At 43.6% G+C, this 18,950-nt stretch overlaps 1 protein-coding gene across 3 annotated transcripts in view; it reads right to left on the reverse strand.

Annotated features, from left to right (window-relative positions):
• The window catches only part of LOC144766580 (cell adhesion molecule CEACAM8-like), a 160,573-nt gene that overhangs the window by 67,172 nt on the left and 74,451 nt on the right, over positions 1 to 18,950 (reverse strand). For all 3 annotated transcript variants that reach the window (XR_013597848.1, XR_013597847.1, XM_078650377.1), the window contains exon 4: positions 10,638 to 10,681. Coding sequence is in view for 1 of the 3 variants with exons in the window: in XM_078650377.1 (XP_078506503.1) it covers positions 10,638 to 10,681 (44 nt within the window). In the remaining 2 variants the exon portion in view is untranslated. The remainder of the gene's footprint in view (positions 1 to 10,637; positions 10,682 to 18,950) is intronic.

An 18,950-nucleotide genomic window follows, 5' to 3' on the forward strand; every position in this document is an offset into this window, starting at 1 on the left:
CAGAAACAAGGTGGGGCTTTCATCGTTTGGGGAAAAAAAAAGTTTTCATCCAATGAAAAGTGTTGTTTTTAGGTCATATGATCAAGCCTTCCATCATTAGGAAACCAAAAGTAAAATGAACCAATGAAAAGTTTTATAAACAAGTCACATGACCTGTTATGCGGCATAGGGTATAAAATGCGGAGAAAATACGTTGGCACGTGAGGCGGCGTCAGTAGCGGACCGATGTGCGAATAGGCCGAAGGCAATACAACGCGCCAAGATCCGGATGGCACCGAGGTGGTGTCCAGCAAGTTGCAGCACTGGTGTGGCCATCCTACAATGCTGAAAGTCGGCGTGGGGCGCCCCGTTGGCCTGTGAGTTTGCGTCAGTAGCGGACCGATGTGCGAATAGGCCGAAGGCAGCACAACGCGCCAAGATCCGGATGGCACCGAGGTGGTGTCTAGTAAGTTGCCGCACTGGTGTGGCCATCCTACAATGTTGAAAGTCGGCGTGGGGCGCCCCGTTGGCCTGTGAGATGGCGGCAGTAGCGGACCGATGTGCGAATGGGGCCAAAGGCAGCGCAACAATATTTTCGGAATAGAAGACACCACAAGGCGCTGAGATGCCAAGATCCGGATGGCACCGAGGTGGTGTCTAGCAAGTTGTGGCACTGGTGTGGCCATCCTACAATGGTAAAAGTCGGCGTGGGGCGCCCTGTTGGCCTGTGAGATGGTGTCAGTAGCGGACTGATGTGCGAATGGGGCCAAAGGCAGCGCAACAATATTTTCTGACTGACACCACAAGGCGCTGAGATGCCAAGATCCGGATGGCACTGAGGTGATGTCTAAGTTGCGGACCGATGTGCGAATGGGGCCAAAGGCAGCGCAACAATATTTTCTGTATGGAAGATACCACTAGGCGTTGAGATGCCAAGATCCGGATGGCACCGAGGTGAGGTCTAGCAAGTTGCTGTACTGGTGTGGTCATCCTACAATGCTGAAACTCGGCGTGGGGCGCCCTATTAGCCTGTGAGATGGCGTCAGTAGCGGACCGATGTGTGAATGGGGCAAAGGTAGCGCAAGAATATTTTCTGAATAGAAGACACCACAAGGCGCTGAGATGCCAAGATCCGGATGGCACCGAGGTGGTGTCTAGTAAGGTGCAGTGGTGTGGTCATCCTACAATGCTGAAACTCGGCGTGGGGCGCCCCATTAGTCTGTGAGATGGCGTCAGTAGCGGACCGATGTGCGAATAGGCCGAAGGCAGCACAACGCGCCAAGATCCGGATGTCACCGTGGTGATTTCATAGTTGAGAGGCACTTCATCTGCAGTGGGGCGCCGAGATCCGGATGGCACCGAGGTGATGTCTAGCAAGTTGCTGTACTGGTGTGGTCATCCTACAATGCTGAAACTCGGCGTGGGGCGCCCCATTAGCCTGTGAGATGGCGTCAGTAGCGGACCGATGTGCGAATAGGCCGAAGGCAGCACAACGCGCCAAGATCCGGATGTCACCGTGGTGGTTTCATAGTTGAGAGGCACTTCATCTGCAGTGGGGCGCCGAGATCTGGATGGCACCGAGGTGATGTCTAGCAAGTTGCTGTACTGGTGTGGTCATCCTACAATGCTGAAACTCGGCGTGGGGCGCCCCATTAGCCTGTGAGATGGCGTCAGTAGCGGACCGATGTGCGAATAGGCCGAAGGCAGCACAACGCGCCAAGATCTGGATGTCACCGTGGTGGTTTCATAGTTGAGAGGCACTTCATCTGCAGTGGGGCGCCGAGATCCGGATGGCACCGAGGTGATGTCTAGCAAGTTGCTGTACTGGTGTGGTCATCCTACAATGCTGAAAGTCGGCGTGGGGCGCCTCATTAGCCTGTGAGATGGCGTCAGTAGCGGACCGATGTGCGAATGGGGCCAAAGGCAGCGCAACAATATTTTCTGAAGAGAAGACACCAAAAGGCGCTGAGATTCCAAGATCCGGATGGCACCGAGGTGGTGTCTAGCAAGCTATGCAGTTGAGTTGTGTGCGCACTTGCGGCGAATAGGTCGAAGGCAGCATAACAATGTTTTCTGAATAGAAGACACCACAAGGCGTTGAGATTCGGTTACCACCGAGGTGATGTCTAGCAAGTTGCCGCACTGGTGTGGCCATCCTACAATACTGCTCCGAATAACGGCGTGGGGTGCCCGAAGGGGGGGGGGGGAGGCGGCGTGAACGGGCCTTCCTAGGTGGAGGCTCGTCTGCTGTAGTGGGGCGCCCCTTTACCGTTTCAGTTGCCATTCAGCTGAGTTTCGGCTGCTCTTGATGCTACAGCGACAGGCGACTGCAACAGGACTCTCAAAATGGCGGCCTGTTCTTTGGATTTGGGCCTGGTCCACTAAAATGGCCCTGGGACACCTTAGAACTCGGACGCTTGATTTTTTTTTCCTTTCCTGTACATGCAAAAAAAGGTAAATGCCCAGTACGTTACACGCTTCATCTGCCACGATGAACTCTCCAGAGGAACCGAAAAAAAATATAGTTATGGTAACTATACCATGCATTGTCATATGGAGAGGTGGCACCAATTAATTATAGTGCTGCATAAAAGAGAGATTTGGAGGAGAACCCCTGACCTGCTAGTACATTCATCAAAGAAGTGGCACTGACAGCATCAGAGGCAAGGGAAACGGTCCCAAATATTTAGAAGAACTTTGGAAAGATTAAAATGACATGTTTAGATTGTGGCAAATTAATTTCGTGTGGACAGATGAGTGTTACTCTAATAAATACAGCATATGAACATCATCATAGTCGATGGTTGGTAGAGACATTTTGACTATATCCTGGACCTGCCCGTCCTCGCCCAAAATGGCGCCGGAATAAATGGGACTCGTAACTCCTTGTTGTGTACTGGTTGCAGAACCTTGAAATCACGAGATACGTATGCAGTTTTGAAGCACATGGCGGGCGGGGACGAGAATTGATTGAATATTTCGACATCCCTATTGATATTAAGTTCTGATGTGTTATTGATTACTGTACTATTGAAAGTTCGAATTAACGTCACCCATGGTACTTGCCCGCAAATGTATATCTAGATAATTTTATTGTAACTGGCCCTGTCGTATTTTAATTATAAAATGTACGTCCACCGATTCCGTAACTGTTAGACACCTTAGTTCTTGCAACCTAATGGCCCGCCCGTTACGTTCCTCTACAGTGTAAATGTCTACTCATCATATACGATTACAGTTTGCTCCGTGGCAGGCCCACGTGGTTATAGGCTCGTATTTGTATAATGAAATTTTCACAATAAAGGTTTTTAAAAGAAAACATGGTAGTAGTATATACATTGGTAAAGTTTTTAATAATAGTCACTGTTTTAGAATCATTAAAAGGCAAGTGAAATAAAGCAGACCAATTACATGAAGGGTAAAAGGTATAATACGAAGGAACGCAGTAAAGATAAATGGTCAAGGGCTGTTGTGTTTTCTATTCCTGCAACATAAAGTGATCGATAAGAATCTCATATTCAGGCGTATCGGCGACTAAGACAGCAGGTCGACCCTCTTTTGCTCAACGGCTCCGTCATGGGACGAAGAAACGCTCTTTTTCTCGAAAAAAGAATATATTTTACTTGCAGGACAGTTGTAAATTTTCCGGGAAAGTACATTAGCCTGGAACATTATAACATATATTTAAGAAAAAATAATGTTCGGAAGTAATAAAAAGCGTAATTTTTAGGTCATATGACCAAGCCTTTCATCATTAGAATAAGAAAAGTCAAATGAACCAATGAAAAGTTTTATTAACAAGTCACATGACTTGTTATGCTTACGTTACGCGCTGCGCGCCCCGGATGACTTCCGGATGCGCTAACGCGGCGCGTCATATGACGCATTACGCGACAACGCAGGTCCAGAATATAGTCAAAATGTCTCCACCAACCAGCGGTCGGAACACAACCCCTTTCAGCAGGCTAAATAGTTCTGTTAAATGACAACAGAAGGGACAGGCAACAAGAACCATCAGTCAAAGAGGGGAGGGCTAGTTCTTCTCTACCGGGTTACATTGGGGCGCTACCGGAACTGATCGAATTGGTAGTCTACAGTGTTTCTGGATGTTTCAGACTGAAGCTGGGGTTAGCATGAGAGCAGTACCATTTTGTAGCTCCGTCGTGGCAGACCGCAACCAATCAAGGCAGCCGCTCTTTATCGTTATTTTGGGCGGGTTGGGTGGCGGAGCCGAGCTGTTTTGCAGCCATCATTGTGTGGAGTTCAGTTCATTTCACTAGTTTTGTATTTGTCATGAGGGGTTGTTCCTAATGTTTCTATTTTAGCGAGTTCAAAAAGAGATCCCGTTAGTGGCCTACTGATTTTGCTCGATTCCTTTTCTTTTTTTTTTTACACGATTTTTCGCTATCTGCAAAGACTAAACAGAGTATTGCGACTCTGTGTTTGTTTGTAAATAGAGAATGAACCAAAGAGAACCAATTCTAAAACAGTAAATACTTGGATAACAATCAATCAAATGGAGAGAGAAGCAGGCACGACGTATTACAACGGGGGCAAAGGCCTGCGTTAACTACCCTTCACTATGTGCAAAGAGAGAGTACTCCTAATAGAAATGAGGGGGGGGGGGCACCATTCAAAGCAGATCAGTGTGCATAAACACGAAAATGTTTTCACTTACCACGTACTTGACATTCGACAGCTTATGATATTTGCTATTAAAAAACCATTGAAATTCACTGAAATAACCATAGGTTATAGATCATATATAGTTAGGAATTAGCATTTACAAAACCTTGAAAATTCACTGAAAAAACCATAGGTTATAGACCATATATAGTTAGGAATTAGCATTTAAAAAACCTTATTTTACTCACACAAAACCATTGAAATTCCATATATAGTTAGTTGCACTAACTATATATCGCGCACCCGCAATCCACTGCTGATGATGTCACATATTACATCATTCATGACATGGTCAGTGACATCACTGATGACATCACTGATGACATCTCAAATGACATCACTGATGACATCACTGATGACATCTCATTTGACATCAATGACCACATCACTGATGATATCATTCATGTGACAATACAATGCATCTCCTCATATTTTAATATAAACTCTGTTTCACCCAGTGTTAAATACAGAGTATAATTTTTGAAACCATTGACACACCAATACTAGTTACTACATATGTACTCACTGATTCCTACGTCTACACACACATTCACTCATTCACCCATACAATCATTCATACATACAATCACTCATCTTTACAACACTATCATATGCACTCATACACCTATACAGACACTCACACTCTGCCACTCATCCATGGAGTTACTCACACACCTAGTCAGTCCTGTAAAGAATCAATCACACTTCCATTTTCTTGTCTATACAGTTAAACATAGAGCACCTTATATTTTCAAACATATACTAACACATACTTACCTTGTTATACAATCATTGATATAAGTACACATTGATCTGCACAGAGTCACACACCTCCCAGCCAGCCACACACACACTCAGTCTCCCATACAAATACTTGGACAATCAATCAATAACCCATATAGTTACTCATATAGCTACTGATCAACACATGCAGCAGTTTACAGAACAACAGACATAATGATGCACAAATTAAGACAGTTTAGTCACTAACCCATGCACTCAGTGAGACACATTTAATCACTCAGTCATACAGTCAGTCATGCACCTACTAAATCCTTCGTCCAGACACTTACACATCCACTCATTCTTCAATATGTAAGACATATTTAAACTTTACAGAAACACAAAATCACTGGATGTTGTTATCAGTCATGTCATCAGTGATGTCATTTGAGATGTCATCAGTGATGTCATCAGTGATGTCACTGACCATGTCATGAATGATGTAATATGTGACATCATCAGCAGTGGATTGCGGGTGCGCGATATATAGTTAGTGCAACTAACTATATATGGAATTTCAATGGTTTTGTGTGAGTAAAATAAGGTTTTTTAAATGCTAATTCCTAACTATATATGGTCTATAACCTATGGTTTTTTCAGTGAATATATATATATATATATATATATATATATATATATATATATATATATATATATATTCACAGAAAAAAACATAGGTTTCAGGCCTTATATAGTTAGGAATTAGCATTTAAAAAAACCTTTGAAATTCACTGAAAAAACCATAGGTTTCAGGAGTTATATAGTTAGGAATTAGCTTTTAAAAAACCTTTGAAATTCACTCAAAAAACTATAAGTTTTAGTGGTGTTATAGTTAGCTGGACATTTTACTCATACAAAACCATTGAAATTGCAATCCACTGATGATGATGTCACATAGATCATTCATGACATGGTCAGTGACATCACTGATGACTTCTCAAATGACATCACTGATGACATCACTGATGACATCATCCAGTGAATGTGGTTTGCTTCGTTATTTAAATATGCATTATATATATAGCAATTTGCATTGAAGAATAAGTGGATATATATAAATAAATATTTGGATGGAGGATTTAGTAGCAGTGTAATTGACTGTTTACTTGACCAATTTATAATGTCTCACTAAATATAGTGGATAGTGACTAAACTGTGTAAATATCTGTATCACTTTGTCAGTTGTTGTGTAAACTGATTCTACAGTTGGTTACTAGCTATGTGAAAGTCTATATTAGTTATTGATTAGTTAACTGAGTATTTGTATGGGAGTGTGAAAGTGTGTGTGGTTCGGTGGGGGGTGTGTGACTGTCCAAAGATGTGTGAATAGTTGATTCAGTAGATATATGAAGTTAAAACTACATGTTCTAACAGTTGTTTGGGTGAGTGAATCTCTTTATGGGTGTGGTGATGAGCAAATATATTTCTCAATGGTACATGTTCAACAAACTAGAAAAATAAAAGGCAGTGTATGTGTCAGTTGTTGTATATAAATAAGTATACATAAGACACAATGATTGTGTGAGTGACTGTATGGATAACTGTATACTTGTAATAATGATTTTATAATTCACTAAGTATGACTTACTATCTAAATGAATAGAAGAAGTGGTGTTTGTATAAGTGTTTTGCTAAGTAAATATGTAAGTATGATCCATTGTTTGCATAAGTGAGTAGGATGACTTCATATGTGAATAGGATGCGTGCTGTTGTTTAATGTCGATATAGATGTATAAGTATTTGTGATAGTGTTCTATTGTTCATTGACAGCATGTATGAGTGAATCCATAGGTAAGTGATTAGATGTGTGTATACATCTATGAATCACTGAGTGGATTTTTAGATACTTGTATTGCTGTGACAATGGATTTAAATAGGATACTCTGTATTTTACAAAGAGTGATGAAAAATTGTAATAGTGTATGAAAAGGTGTATGTGATTGTCACGTGGATGATGTCATCAGTGATGTCATCAGTGATGTCATTTGAGATGTAATCAGTGATGTCACTGACCATGTCATGAATGATCTAATATGTGACATCATCAGCAGTGGATTGCGGGTGCGCGAAATATAGTTAGTACAACTAACTATATAGGAGCAATTTCAATGGTTTTGTATGAGTAAAATGTCCAGCTAACTATAACACCACTAAAACTTATAGTTTTTTGAGTGAATTTCAAAGGTTTTTTAAAAGCTAATTCCTAACTATATAACTCCTGAAACCTATGCTTTTTTCAGTGAATTTCAAAGGTTTTTTTAAATGCTAATTCCTAACTATATAAGGCCTGAAACCTATGTTTTTTTCAGTGAATTTCAAAGGTTTTTTAAATGCTAATTCCTAACTATATAAGGCCTGAAACCTATGGTTTTTTTCAGCGAATTCGCAAGGTTTTTTAAATGCTAATTCCTAACTATATAAGGCCTGAAGCCTATGGTTTTTTCAGTGAATTGCAAAGGTTTTTTAAATGCTAATTCCTAACTATACAAGGCCTGAAACCTATGGTTTTTTCAGTGAATTTCAAAGGTTTTTTAAATGCTAATTCTATTTGCGGATAACGTTTAAATATATTAATATCCTAGTGGGACCACCTGAGCAGCCCTAAGGGGTCAGGGTATTTCTACCCTGCCCCCTTTTTGTGTTCTACACGTTTGTTTTTCTGCTTTCTTGTGCCTAATTCCTAACTATATAAGGCCTGAAACCTATGTTTTTTTCAGTGAATTTAGGTGTGCCATACTTTTGTCATGAGTAAGACTGTTAGCGCTCTAGTTGTTCTTTAGAACACTCTGGGACATTCTGGCATTGGGCTATAGTTGGGCTATATCTGGCTGACATTTGGGCTACATTTGTTTTTTTTGTCTCTGGTGGCCATCTTTGGGCTACATTGGGCTACATTGGGCTACATTTGGGCTCTAACATATATATAGCCCAATGTAGCCCAATATATATTTTTTCAAAGTTAATTTTCGTAAAAACCACTGGAGCATATATCTTGACACATAGCAAAGGCACATCGGGCTACCAGTCCCTACAATTTTGCCAAGTTTGGCGGAAAACCATTCAGCCGTTCGGGCTAAAAGTGAGTCCAACCGCCCTATGGAAATTAACATGGGGAAAACACGTTTTGGGACCCCCCTTTTATCTCGGCCCCCGCTTGACGGATCCCCCCCAAACTTTCAGGGAAGGACCGGAGCGCCGCGAGGCAAAGTTAAGGAAAATTTCAGGAAGATTCCTCAACCGGCGCCAAAGTTATTCCCAATAGAATGTTGCGATTTCCCTATGGAAAACAATCCTAACTATATATACCTACTGGCTATCGCCAGTAGGTAATATTTATTTAAAAAAATTTTTTTTATGTATATATATTTCTTACTACTATTTTATGTCCCACTTCGACGACGAGGAATTATTCAAGCATGTGAATCTATGAAAGACACCCCTAATACTGGAGAAATGAGGAGCACTACTCCAGGCTTCAAGTCTTGCAGAACACAGTGGATAGACTAGTGTTACACCTTCCTGCAAGAGCTCCATCAGTGCCTAGTTTGAAGATCCTCCATTTGCTCCCGATAAAAAAGCGTTGTCGCTTTAAAATCCTTTGTCTTCTTCATAGGAGTATGTGTGAAACCGGGCCAAGTTACTTGGCTAAGAAACTTGGTTGGTATCAACCAAGTAGGACGCTTAGGTCCAGTTCTAAACGTCTTCTTGACCCTCGTAGAATCCGCCCTGCTAGAAGCGGCGGCCAATCTTTTTCCTTTCTCGCACCTGCATTTTGGAACAAACTGCCATCTCATCTCCTTTCCATCATGGACCTCAAGCTTTTTCGAAAAAATCTAAAAACCTTGCTATTCAACCAACCATAATTTCCGCTACTCCAACAGTCAGTCCCCACGGAGTTTCCGCTAGCGCCATGAGAACCTATGGTGATATGTGCACTTAATAAGTTCCTCTGACTTGACCTGACAGCGATAGCTGGCAAGTAGCTACAAAGTGTACAGGTGACATGGTGGAATGGCCTAAAGTTGGAATTAAGGAATGTTTCATGCTTAAAGGGCTCCAGAAAAACTTAAAATGTTTCTGTTCTAGTAAGATTTGAGATTGGAAACTGTATCAGAGCCTGAATACTTAGGGGGTTAGGCACCTTATGAATGGACTTGACTCAGACTAGCAGCTTCTCTGTAAACAATGGCTCCTCCGTTCTCTAGCAATGTAAACCAGTTGTGCTTGTCTTTAAGAGGGTGGGAATGAGGTAAAAAAGGATGGTCGAACAAATATGTTACCTTCGCTGCTAGTGCAAGTGGGCAAGTGATGTAAGAGGATGGGATATAAGGGGCTTGGAGCCTGAGGGAGGAGATACCTGAGGCTTCTAGCATCTCATGTAGACGTCATTGCGCTAAATGAGGATCAAGCAACAAATTCATTTTTTGTTCTGTGAACCTGTTTGCTGGCCAGAGTTTGAAACAGTGTGAGAGTGTGGTGTGGTCAGGGGTGAGTGGGTCAGGGGAAGAAGGTCTATCCGGGCACCATCACGAGGCACCTGTCTATGTTTCATCTCTCCTAGTAAACCTTGTCCTTCTGGATTGTGACTGTCATGACTCTTTCTTAGGCTGTTTCATGAAAATAACAATATACGGACAACTGATGACTGGAATGTCTGTGCTTAGAGAAACGTTTGATGCACGGATTTTGGCTGAGAAGCCTAGTGTTGGACTATTGGGAAGTTACAGACTAGAATTATGCAGCTCACCATCTGCTCCAGCAAAAGAGCAGACAAGAGTCTTCAAACATTGACCTCTGCACCCATGGAGCCCTACTACTCTGCAAACACAACACAATGAACTTGTTCACTCTATAGTGTAGCACCAGCCTGATAATGAGCTTTGATGCCTCTCCAAAGCTTTGAAGCACTATACATGTCATCACAGTCACTTCTGTTTTGCTGACAATAAAGAAACTTAGATATGAACTTGCCCTGGTAAGAGTGTAGGATTAACATCGTACTGAAGTTAGACCACAAGCTCTAAACATAGCTTTGCATGGCCAGATTTAGGTTAATATATAAGACCCCAAAAAGGCAAAGATTCAGCAGATGGAGTGTCCTTTCTGAAAACATATCTGAGCTCTTGGAGCTCCCTGTGCAGAAACTGAAGAGGCCCAATTTTTTTAATGTGTCCCATTTCTCTACTTACTGTCGTTGGGTGCCATCTCAGGAGAATTTCTCGCAGCTGCGTACCTAAAGGGAGAGAGATGAGAGATAATCATCACAGGACACTACTGAGACAGATGGACGTCACACGAAGGGTGAGCTGCAGGTGTTAGAATGTGGTGTAGAGAGGACACAGCCTTACAGAGAGCAGTGAACACTGGATCCTGGGAGGTATCTCTGGCTTAACATTCATAGTGGGGCACACGCAGCAAAGCAGAAGTTTAACAGCTATTGAGAAGGCAATACAGTAAAGAAATAAAAAACCTTCATGGTCCACACAAAGTTAAGTACAAAGTCAAAAATATAATAAGACCAATATAACAAAAACAAAGTAAATTCAATCAAAAGATCAAACACTATAAAGTAATCAAAACATTCCCATATTAAAACATTAATAAAAGATATTAAATGTTCTCAAACTCACATGCAAATAACGTGAATAAAGTAGGAAGAGGGCTTTCCAAAAATGTCCCCCCAGTTCCAGTGACTATACCATTTTGAGGGAAAGTCCTTAAATGAGCAGGACTTTCTCCTGAGACTTCAGTCATCTTATCCAGATGAATGGAAATTCCATAACACTGATTAAAGGCGCCAAAAGTAACCAGTTCAAACGGATCCACGTGAATTCTACACAACATGGAAGCTGCTTCTCCAGTACTCCACATGTTCTGAAGAGATGTAAGTCCCACTGGGTGTGAGCAGGCTTCTCTGGCACCACCTAGACTGGACTGGGAGGGGCCCCTCAGTGTAACGACAGCAGCCCTGGATATCTTTTCTGCCATTCACCTATAGTCAGATTCCCTTACTGGAGGGCTAACACCGCTCATTTGAGAGGATAAACAAGTGGCTAATGTCGCTGAAATTCACAGTCATTCACTTTGAGCATTTCTTGAAGCTTGTTCCTTTTCTTGTAACATTATTTAAGGCAATAACTATAATCCAGACTTGCATGCACCCAAAATACTGTGATGGCGTACCTTACCTCAGCCATGTGACCATGGTGTACCCTTACCTCAGCCGTGTGGCGATGGAGTACAATTACCTCAGCCGTGTGGCGAAGGTGTACCCTTACCTCAGTCACCTGACGATGGTGTATCCTTACCTCAGCCGTGTGACAATGGTACACACTTACCTCAGCCATGTGACGATGGTGTACCCTTATATCAGCCATGTGACAATAGCGTACCATTATCTCAGCTGTGTGATGATGATGATGATGTACTCTTACCTAAGACGGTTGACGATGTTGTACCCTTACCTCAGCCGTGTGGCAATAGTGTACCCTTACCTCAGTGGTGTGATGATTGCATAGCCTTAACTCAGCCGTTTGACAATGGTGTACACTTACCCCAGACATGTGATGATTGTGTACTCTTACTAAAGAAGTATGAAGATGATGTACCCTTACCTCACCCATGTGAAGATTGTGTACCCTTACCTCAGCTGTGTGACACTGGTGTAACCTTACTTGAGCCATGAGTCATTAGGGTACCCTTAAGTCAACCATGTGACTATGGTGTACCCGTACTTGATTAGTAAGTATCAATGAGAATTAGCTCATTAGTCGAAGCTAGAGGTCCATGTCTGAAAGAAAAGCCTTTTGTTCTTTATGAAGACCCTCACCCACCAACCAAGTTGGTGGCATGCTTCACCATCGGGTCCCACCCAAGGGGCAAAGTGCACCCTGGGTGTGCTTTAACACCAGACTACAGCGGAGCTGGTTTGGTGTTGTGAGAGTGAAATGATGTGAATGAGTGCGAGTTAAAAACTGTCCGATGGATCCCGTATGACAAAAGGATTTTAATTATGAGCCCTTGGCAGTGTTAAAAACAACAAGGCGGATATATGAGGAGGTGCAATTATGTCTCCGGCATCCTGTAAAATAATTAGGTCTACATGTTTCAGCCAGACTACTATGTATGCTGGCTTTCATCATGACTTGTGTGTAAGGCGAATAGGTGATGGTCAGGTGTGGTTTGTTTGACCATAAGTGTTGTCTCACACGCTAAGATGCAATTAATGTGGGAGGACTTGTTCTTCTATTTGCTCACAACCTGTTGAGAAAAAGCGACAAACAAAACAAACAAAGACATTTAACCCCATGCGCGCTGGACGAATTTTCGCGCTATGCGGGCGAAAGGAAGAATGAGTGGGGTTCGGACGCTCCCCGGCTGTCCTCCGCACCCACCCACCGTGACGTCAAATGGCTAGGTGCCGTCTGCAGCACCCAAGGGGTTAATATTGAAAGCTTCTCATATTTGCACACTAATCTTGTGACTGGATGAGCGCCATGTCCATACACAATGGGGTAAATATCGGTAGTGAAACGGGCGGTGACGTCTGTGAGAAAGTGGCTTGCATTTACGGCTTGATTTTTCTGCTGGTTATTCCGATGTAACGAAGGTTGCAGGGGCATTCAATTAAGTACACTACATGTGTTGAGCTACAGTTTGTGTGTTTCCTTAGGTGCCATGTTTTGCCCTCCTCGAGGTCAAGTGTCTTTGTGGCTCTGGTTAGATGGCAGATGCAACAATTCCTGCATGGGTAATGACCCACTATGTTGGGTAAACCCCATGCATTAAGGACAGTGTTGTCCATAGGGGTGTGGGATTTTCTTGGGCGGGTGGATACTAGTCGGTCTTTCGGGCTGCCCGCTCTTTTGTACGAGAACAGTGGCTGTTCCCATTTGAGTGCACCTGTGTTGAGGATGCGCCAGTTCTTGCAGATTATTTTGGCTACTCTGTTTGAGACTGGATTGTTTGTGGTCACACATGTAAGAGGAATGGTGTTGTCCTCGTTTTTGTTGTCCTCCAGCAGTGCCTCAGTTTTGGTTCCGTGCTCTCTTTTTAGTGGTGCGGATGATTTTCTCAGGATAACCTTGTTGGCTGAGCTTAGTAGCTAGGTTGGTAGATTGTTTCTAGTAGTCTCTGCTGCAATTTCTTCTCATTCGGAGGAACTGGCCGTAGGGGAGATTTTCCCATAGCGGGCGAGGGTGAAAGCTCTTGAAATTTAAAAGAGAGTTTCTAGCTGTGGGTTTATAAAATGTGGTGGTCTGTAGTGATCCCTCTTTGGCTTTATTCACAAGATCTAGGAAAGCCAGCCTGGTAGCGCTCACAGAGCTTGTGAATCTCAGGTAGGGATCCCGGCCGTTTAGCCACGTCATGAAGGTGGTTAATGTGTCCTCCTTGCCGGTCCATCATCAGGATATAGTTGATGAGACAACGCCACAACATGATGTTGGGACTGAATAGGTTGTGGGGGGGCAAGATGAGTGTTGTTTCAACTGGTACATGTTCAGTACTGCCACACTGGGGGTGAAAGTACTGCCCATTGATGTCACGTTCGTCTGGAGGAAGAAATCCCCGTCAACAATAAAGTAATTTTCCTTGAGGGCAAGTGTGGCGCACTGGAGGATAAATTCCCTAGGAGTGATGAACTCCCATGGGGTTCCTTCCAAAGTCCGCTCAATAATCCCCAGGGTTTCGTCCTGGGGTAGTCTAGTGTAGAAACTCTCTATGTCTAGACCTTCCAGGAGCTGCGTGTTTGGATCGTATTGTGTGTCCTTGATATGGGTCAGCAGATATTTGGTGTCCTTGATGTATGTTGAGAATTGTTGCACCAGGGGATTAAGAGAAAAATCACAGAAACATGACAGTGGCTCCAAAAGGGAGTTTATTCCCGACACAATGGCGTGTCCTGGAGGTGGTCTGGTCTCCTTGAGGATCTTCAGTACAGTGTACAAGTACTGTGTCCTTGCTTTCTTGGTACACAATTACTCTGCCTCCTGTTTGGATATGTGGTTCCTTCCTTCTGCTGTTTCCACTATGGAGATGATGGTATTTCTGAGCCTCTCTGTGGGGTCCTCCCTGAGCTGTCTGTAGTTCCACTCATCACTTAGAAGTCGTTGGCATTTATTGGTATAGTCTGCTTTGTCCTGTATGACCATGCCGCCCCCCTTGTCAGCAGGTCTGATGATGATGTTATGATTATTCTGAAGACTGAGCAAGGCTGTCCAGTCTTTGGCAGTAAAGTTGTTGAAGGTTTTAGGTTCTTGAATCTCTTCTACCTGGTTGTAGACTGCTTGTTCAAATGTGGCAATGTCCCCGGGAAGACAGGATGGGGGCAGGCAGAATGTTGGCTTCCATTTGATAACAGTTTCATTGGTGTTGGAGACTTGGTCTCTTGGCATTTGATGTTCAAAATAGGCCTTGAGCTTGAGTTTGCGGAAACATTCTACCAACTCAGTGTCCAATTTGAACTTGTCAAGGACTTGTTCCTCTATAGACGTCAGTGGTGTCATTGATAGGTTGAATACCAGGTTGGGTGCCTGGTAAATGTTGTATGTTATCTGTGTCCGCTCTGTCCTGGTTGGGGTTTCTTGGACTTGTTCCTTGTGTTGGCACCCACCGGGCCTGTTTTCTCTGCCCAGTGCACCCGTTGTTGATCTCTTCTCCTTCCTCTTGTTCTCCGTACTCTCCGTCTTCTCCCTAAAAAAGGAGGTGGTCTCTGATTTTGCTGGAAGAAATTCTGGCGTCCTGGGTGGTATAGAGGATGCCATCCTAGAAAATGGCTTTGGAGTAGGTGATGGTAGATAGCGGGGGTAATTTTGACCCTATTGGGGATATGTTTCCCATGGTTGTTGCAATCTATAGGGTTTTCCTCTGCCTTTTATTCTTTGGGTGCCTCCCGAGCTGGAACCACTGGAAACTAATGTATCGTCTCCTGAGGCATCTGACGATGTGTCCTGTTTGTTGGGGACGGTGTAGTTATCATCGCCATGAGGAGATACCTTAGTGTATGCAAATCTTTTGAGATCCTTCTGGAACTTTGTGATCTTGGTCTGAGTCAGGTAGTCTTGGTGCTAAGTCATTTCCTTGTTGGTCTTGTCCAATTTTTTCTTGAAAGACGTGATGGTTGTCTTAAAGTGGTTTTCGGAGCTTGGATCTCGATGAACATCGCATCAGATAGTCTTTTGGCAGTTTTTATGATTAAGACTAGCCAGTCTCTTGTGCAGTGCCATGCTATCTGTGCCCAGTCCTTCCTGAAAGAGGAATCCTCCAGGAACATCCTGGGGGCATTTGTCACAAGGAGGCCTTTCGGTGCTGTGTTGCTGTGCAAGCATTCGGTCAGGATCACCCCATGAAGTATGGTACAAATCCTGTTCCTTTTTCTGCTCAGTAAGTCTGTCCCAGTCTGCGGTCTGTGCGATCATTTGGGATATGTTGAAGTCGGTCAGTGTGGGGGGGGGGGGGGAGAGAGGGGGGGTGCCCGCAAGGATTTCGTTAATGTCCTCCTCTGAAAAGATAAGCCCGGGATTCTCCACCATGGTGTGAGGTGGGGGTGTGGCGTAACTATAAATACTCTCACAGCTGTGCGCTGCCTACTATATCTTAATCAAACTGGGGAGGGAGGAAAGAATTTAGACTAGTTTACTTCCCCTCGTACAATTGGTAAGTATCAATGAGCATTAGCTCATTAGTGGAAGCTAGAGGTCCATGTCAATCGCTGAATTAATGCAGCATCCTCCTATCTACATATGTATCCAGTTCAACCATTACATGAGATAGGGTGGTAAAATGCCAACTCAATACACAACACCGACGTGGTGTGGGCACTGGGGGATTTTTTAGATTTTTTGAATCTCGGTGTCACCAACACCTGGAGCCCATGATAATAGGCAAACTAAATCTCCAATTGAGATGGGGCTGTACAGGATACCCCAGAGGCCCACACGGCACCATGGCACCTTACCCTGAAGTGAGCTCCACCAGCTTCATCTTCAGAGTGACACACCCTTGAGTGATGTAAGCATGCTGGAACATCTACGAAGAATAGTCTACCCTTAACTCAGCTGTGTGACAATTGTGTACCCTTAGGTCAGCTATGTGATAATGGTGTACCTTTACATCAGCTATGTGATGATGGTGTTCCCTTATGTCAGCCGTGTGACAATAGTGTACCCATACCTCAGCCATGTGACAATGGTGTGCCCTTACCTTAGCCGTGTAACAATGGTGTACCCTTACCTCAGCTGTGCGACGAGGGTGTACCCTTGAATCAGCTGTGTGAACTGGCCACGTCAGGAGATCCCGTCATGCTCCGCGGCTGAAACGGCTGACGGTACTCGGTGGCGTTCCGAGTGGGGAAAGCTTTGTTGTCTGAGGCGTAGGGTATTTGCATGGCGATATATGCCTGGGAGACCATGAATCCCGACTGGTCAGGAATGGGGAAAAATGCACCATAATTTCAATTTAATAAGCAGAAGCACCTGCTCCTTCTCCGCTGCTCTAGTGGGGTGTTGAGGTGATTCATGGGTAGGTCAGAGGACTAATTTAAGGGACAGGCTTGCTTTTAGGAACAGCTGGGCTGCTGGGACCAGTCAATGTCTGGCTTGCTATCCAAAAAGGATTTTGTTTTTGCTTGTCATTCTCCCATGGCAGGTAGCAGTGAGTGAGCAGCATCTGGGGGTAAATGATTCATGATTGCGATCTGTGAACTACAAACTACTATTCAAGTATATTCGTACCCTAGTTTTCCAGCAGAACAGTTTGCTTAATTGAGGAAAAGCTCTGGCTCTTTAAAGAAATTATTTTTTCTTCTCCCTTCTCTCTTTTTTTCAAAAAATTATTTTGTTTTTGCTGTTTTGAGGGGGGTGGGACGTGCTGTGGTGCTGAGGTTGCGGAAGCCACCACATAGCTGTGGTGCGGCTTGCAGCTTACGGCCATTGAAACCACTCAGGAGGCAGATCGACACTCTGTATGGAGAATTAAACAGATTTCTAGGGATTCAACAATTAAACCACGCTTTATCAAAACGTCAGCCAAAACTACATGAAAGCAGCATAAGGATCAAAAGAGTATGGCAATCGCCTCACCATTTTCTCCGAATATGGATCCCCTTATGTCCATGAGCTCAGAACAGTCCCTGGGAAGGGGACAAGTACTCCACAAGGAAACCCTGCTGACAAGGGTACGACATCCCAATTATAGGCTTCTAAGTTGTTTTGCTAGATCCTCGACTCTACAGTTAAAGCCACGGATGCAGTTATTTCGATAGAAGCAAAAGCGAATAGAACAATGGAGAGTGCACAAGGTGGTATTAAAGCACAGACCTATTTTTTCTTTGCGGTAGCTGGATTAAAAGAACCTCATAAGGATGCTGTCACTTATAGAGCTGGACAGGCGCTGGGACAAGGCAAAGATAATGGCATAGCTGGGGCATCGGACGATGTCATGAACCCGTCGCCTGCTGGTCCTGCTGCTCTGTATTTAGTCTTACCAGTTTTGCCCCATTTGTATCAATCCTTAAGCGGGACCACTGCAGCAGGAGGGAGAAAATAAAACATGCCCGGAGTCTGATTCTGTTTAGGAACAGTCAGTTGCAGATCCTCAAGTGTTGGCGAACTACTGCTACATCAAATTTTAAATGAATTCAAACTCATGAAAGGTCTCACAGGTCGAAACAAGCAGAAAGACAAAACTACAACTAAATTCAATTAATCAGAATATGTTGAATCTAACGGCAAGATTGTCTGAAGTTGAACAGCAGGGTTTGGATATACAAGATGCTAGACCCAGACAGGAATGTCTACTTTCAAAACTCCAAACTGAGTTGGAAGAACTGCAAGTGAAAATTGATGATGCCGAAAACCGGTCACGTTGCTCAAACCTGAGATTCACGGGGATTCCAGAGGGTCGCAAAAATGGTCAAACTATGGTCGGATTTGTATCGAAACTTAGAAGTAAATATGTGTACCCAGAAGATACACCACGTGAACTAGACTTTACCATCACAAGAGCCCATCGCTTACCGGCGTTCAACGTACAGGGGCCAAGTATCCTCAAACAGTGATGGTGAATATCAGTGATTACTGGGTTAAGGAGTAGATACTCACAAATGCTATTAAGAATAAAACATTCCAGATCCCGGGGGACTTTACTTTTAGAGTCTTTTCAGATATGTCTGCATGTTCTGCTCGTCGCAGAAGGGAGTTCAAGAATTTGATCAGCAATTTTCAGCAGGCTGTGGCCCCTGCGGGCATTATACAAAAATCAAAACTTAAGATTTTAAGGCTCGAGTTAAGATTTTTCATTCAGTAGAACAGGCCCGTGATTGTTTTCAATCAGTTACTCAGTCACAACAAAGTCTCACTACCGGACAGCCCTAAAGGACAAAAGGACTAAAAGGTTTAGGACTATGTCTGTTGTGTCAGAATGTATTAAATATTCTCGATGCCCCAAATATTCTCGATGCCTTGAGCTGCCCTAGTTGTTTTTCTGGTGCCATGTCAAGGCAC

The sequence above is a fragment of the Lissotriton helveticus genome, chromosome 7 (genome assembly GCF_964261635.1).
Source record: "Lissotriton helveticus chromosome 7, aLisHel1.1, whole genome shotgun sequence".
NCBI classification, from domain to species: Eukaryota; Metazoa; Chordata; class Amphibia; order Caudata; family Salamandridae; genus Lissotriton; species Lissotriton helveticus.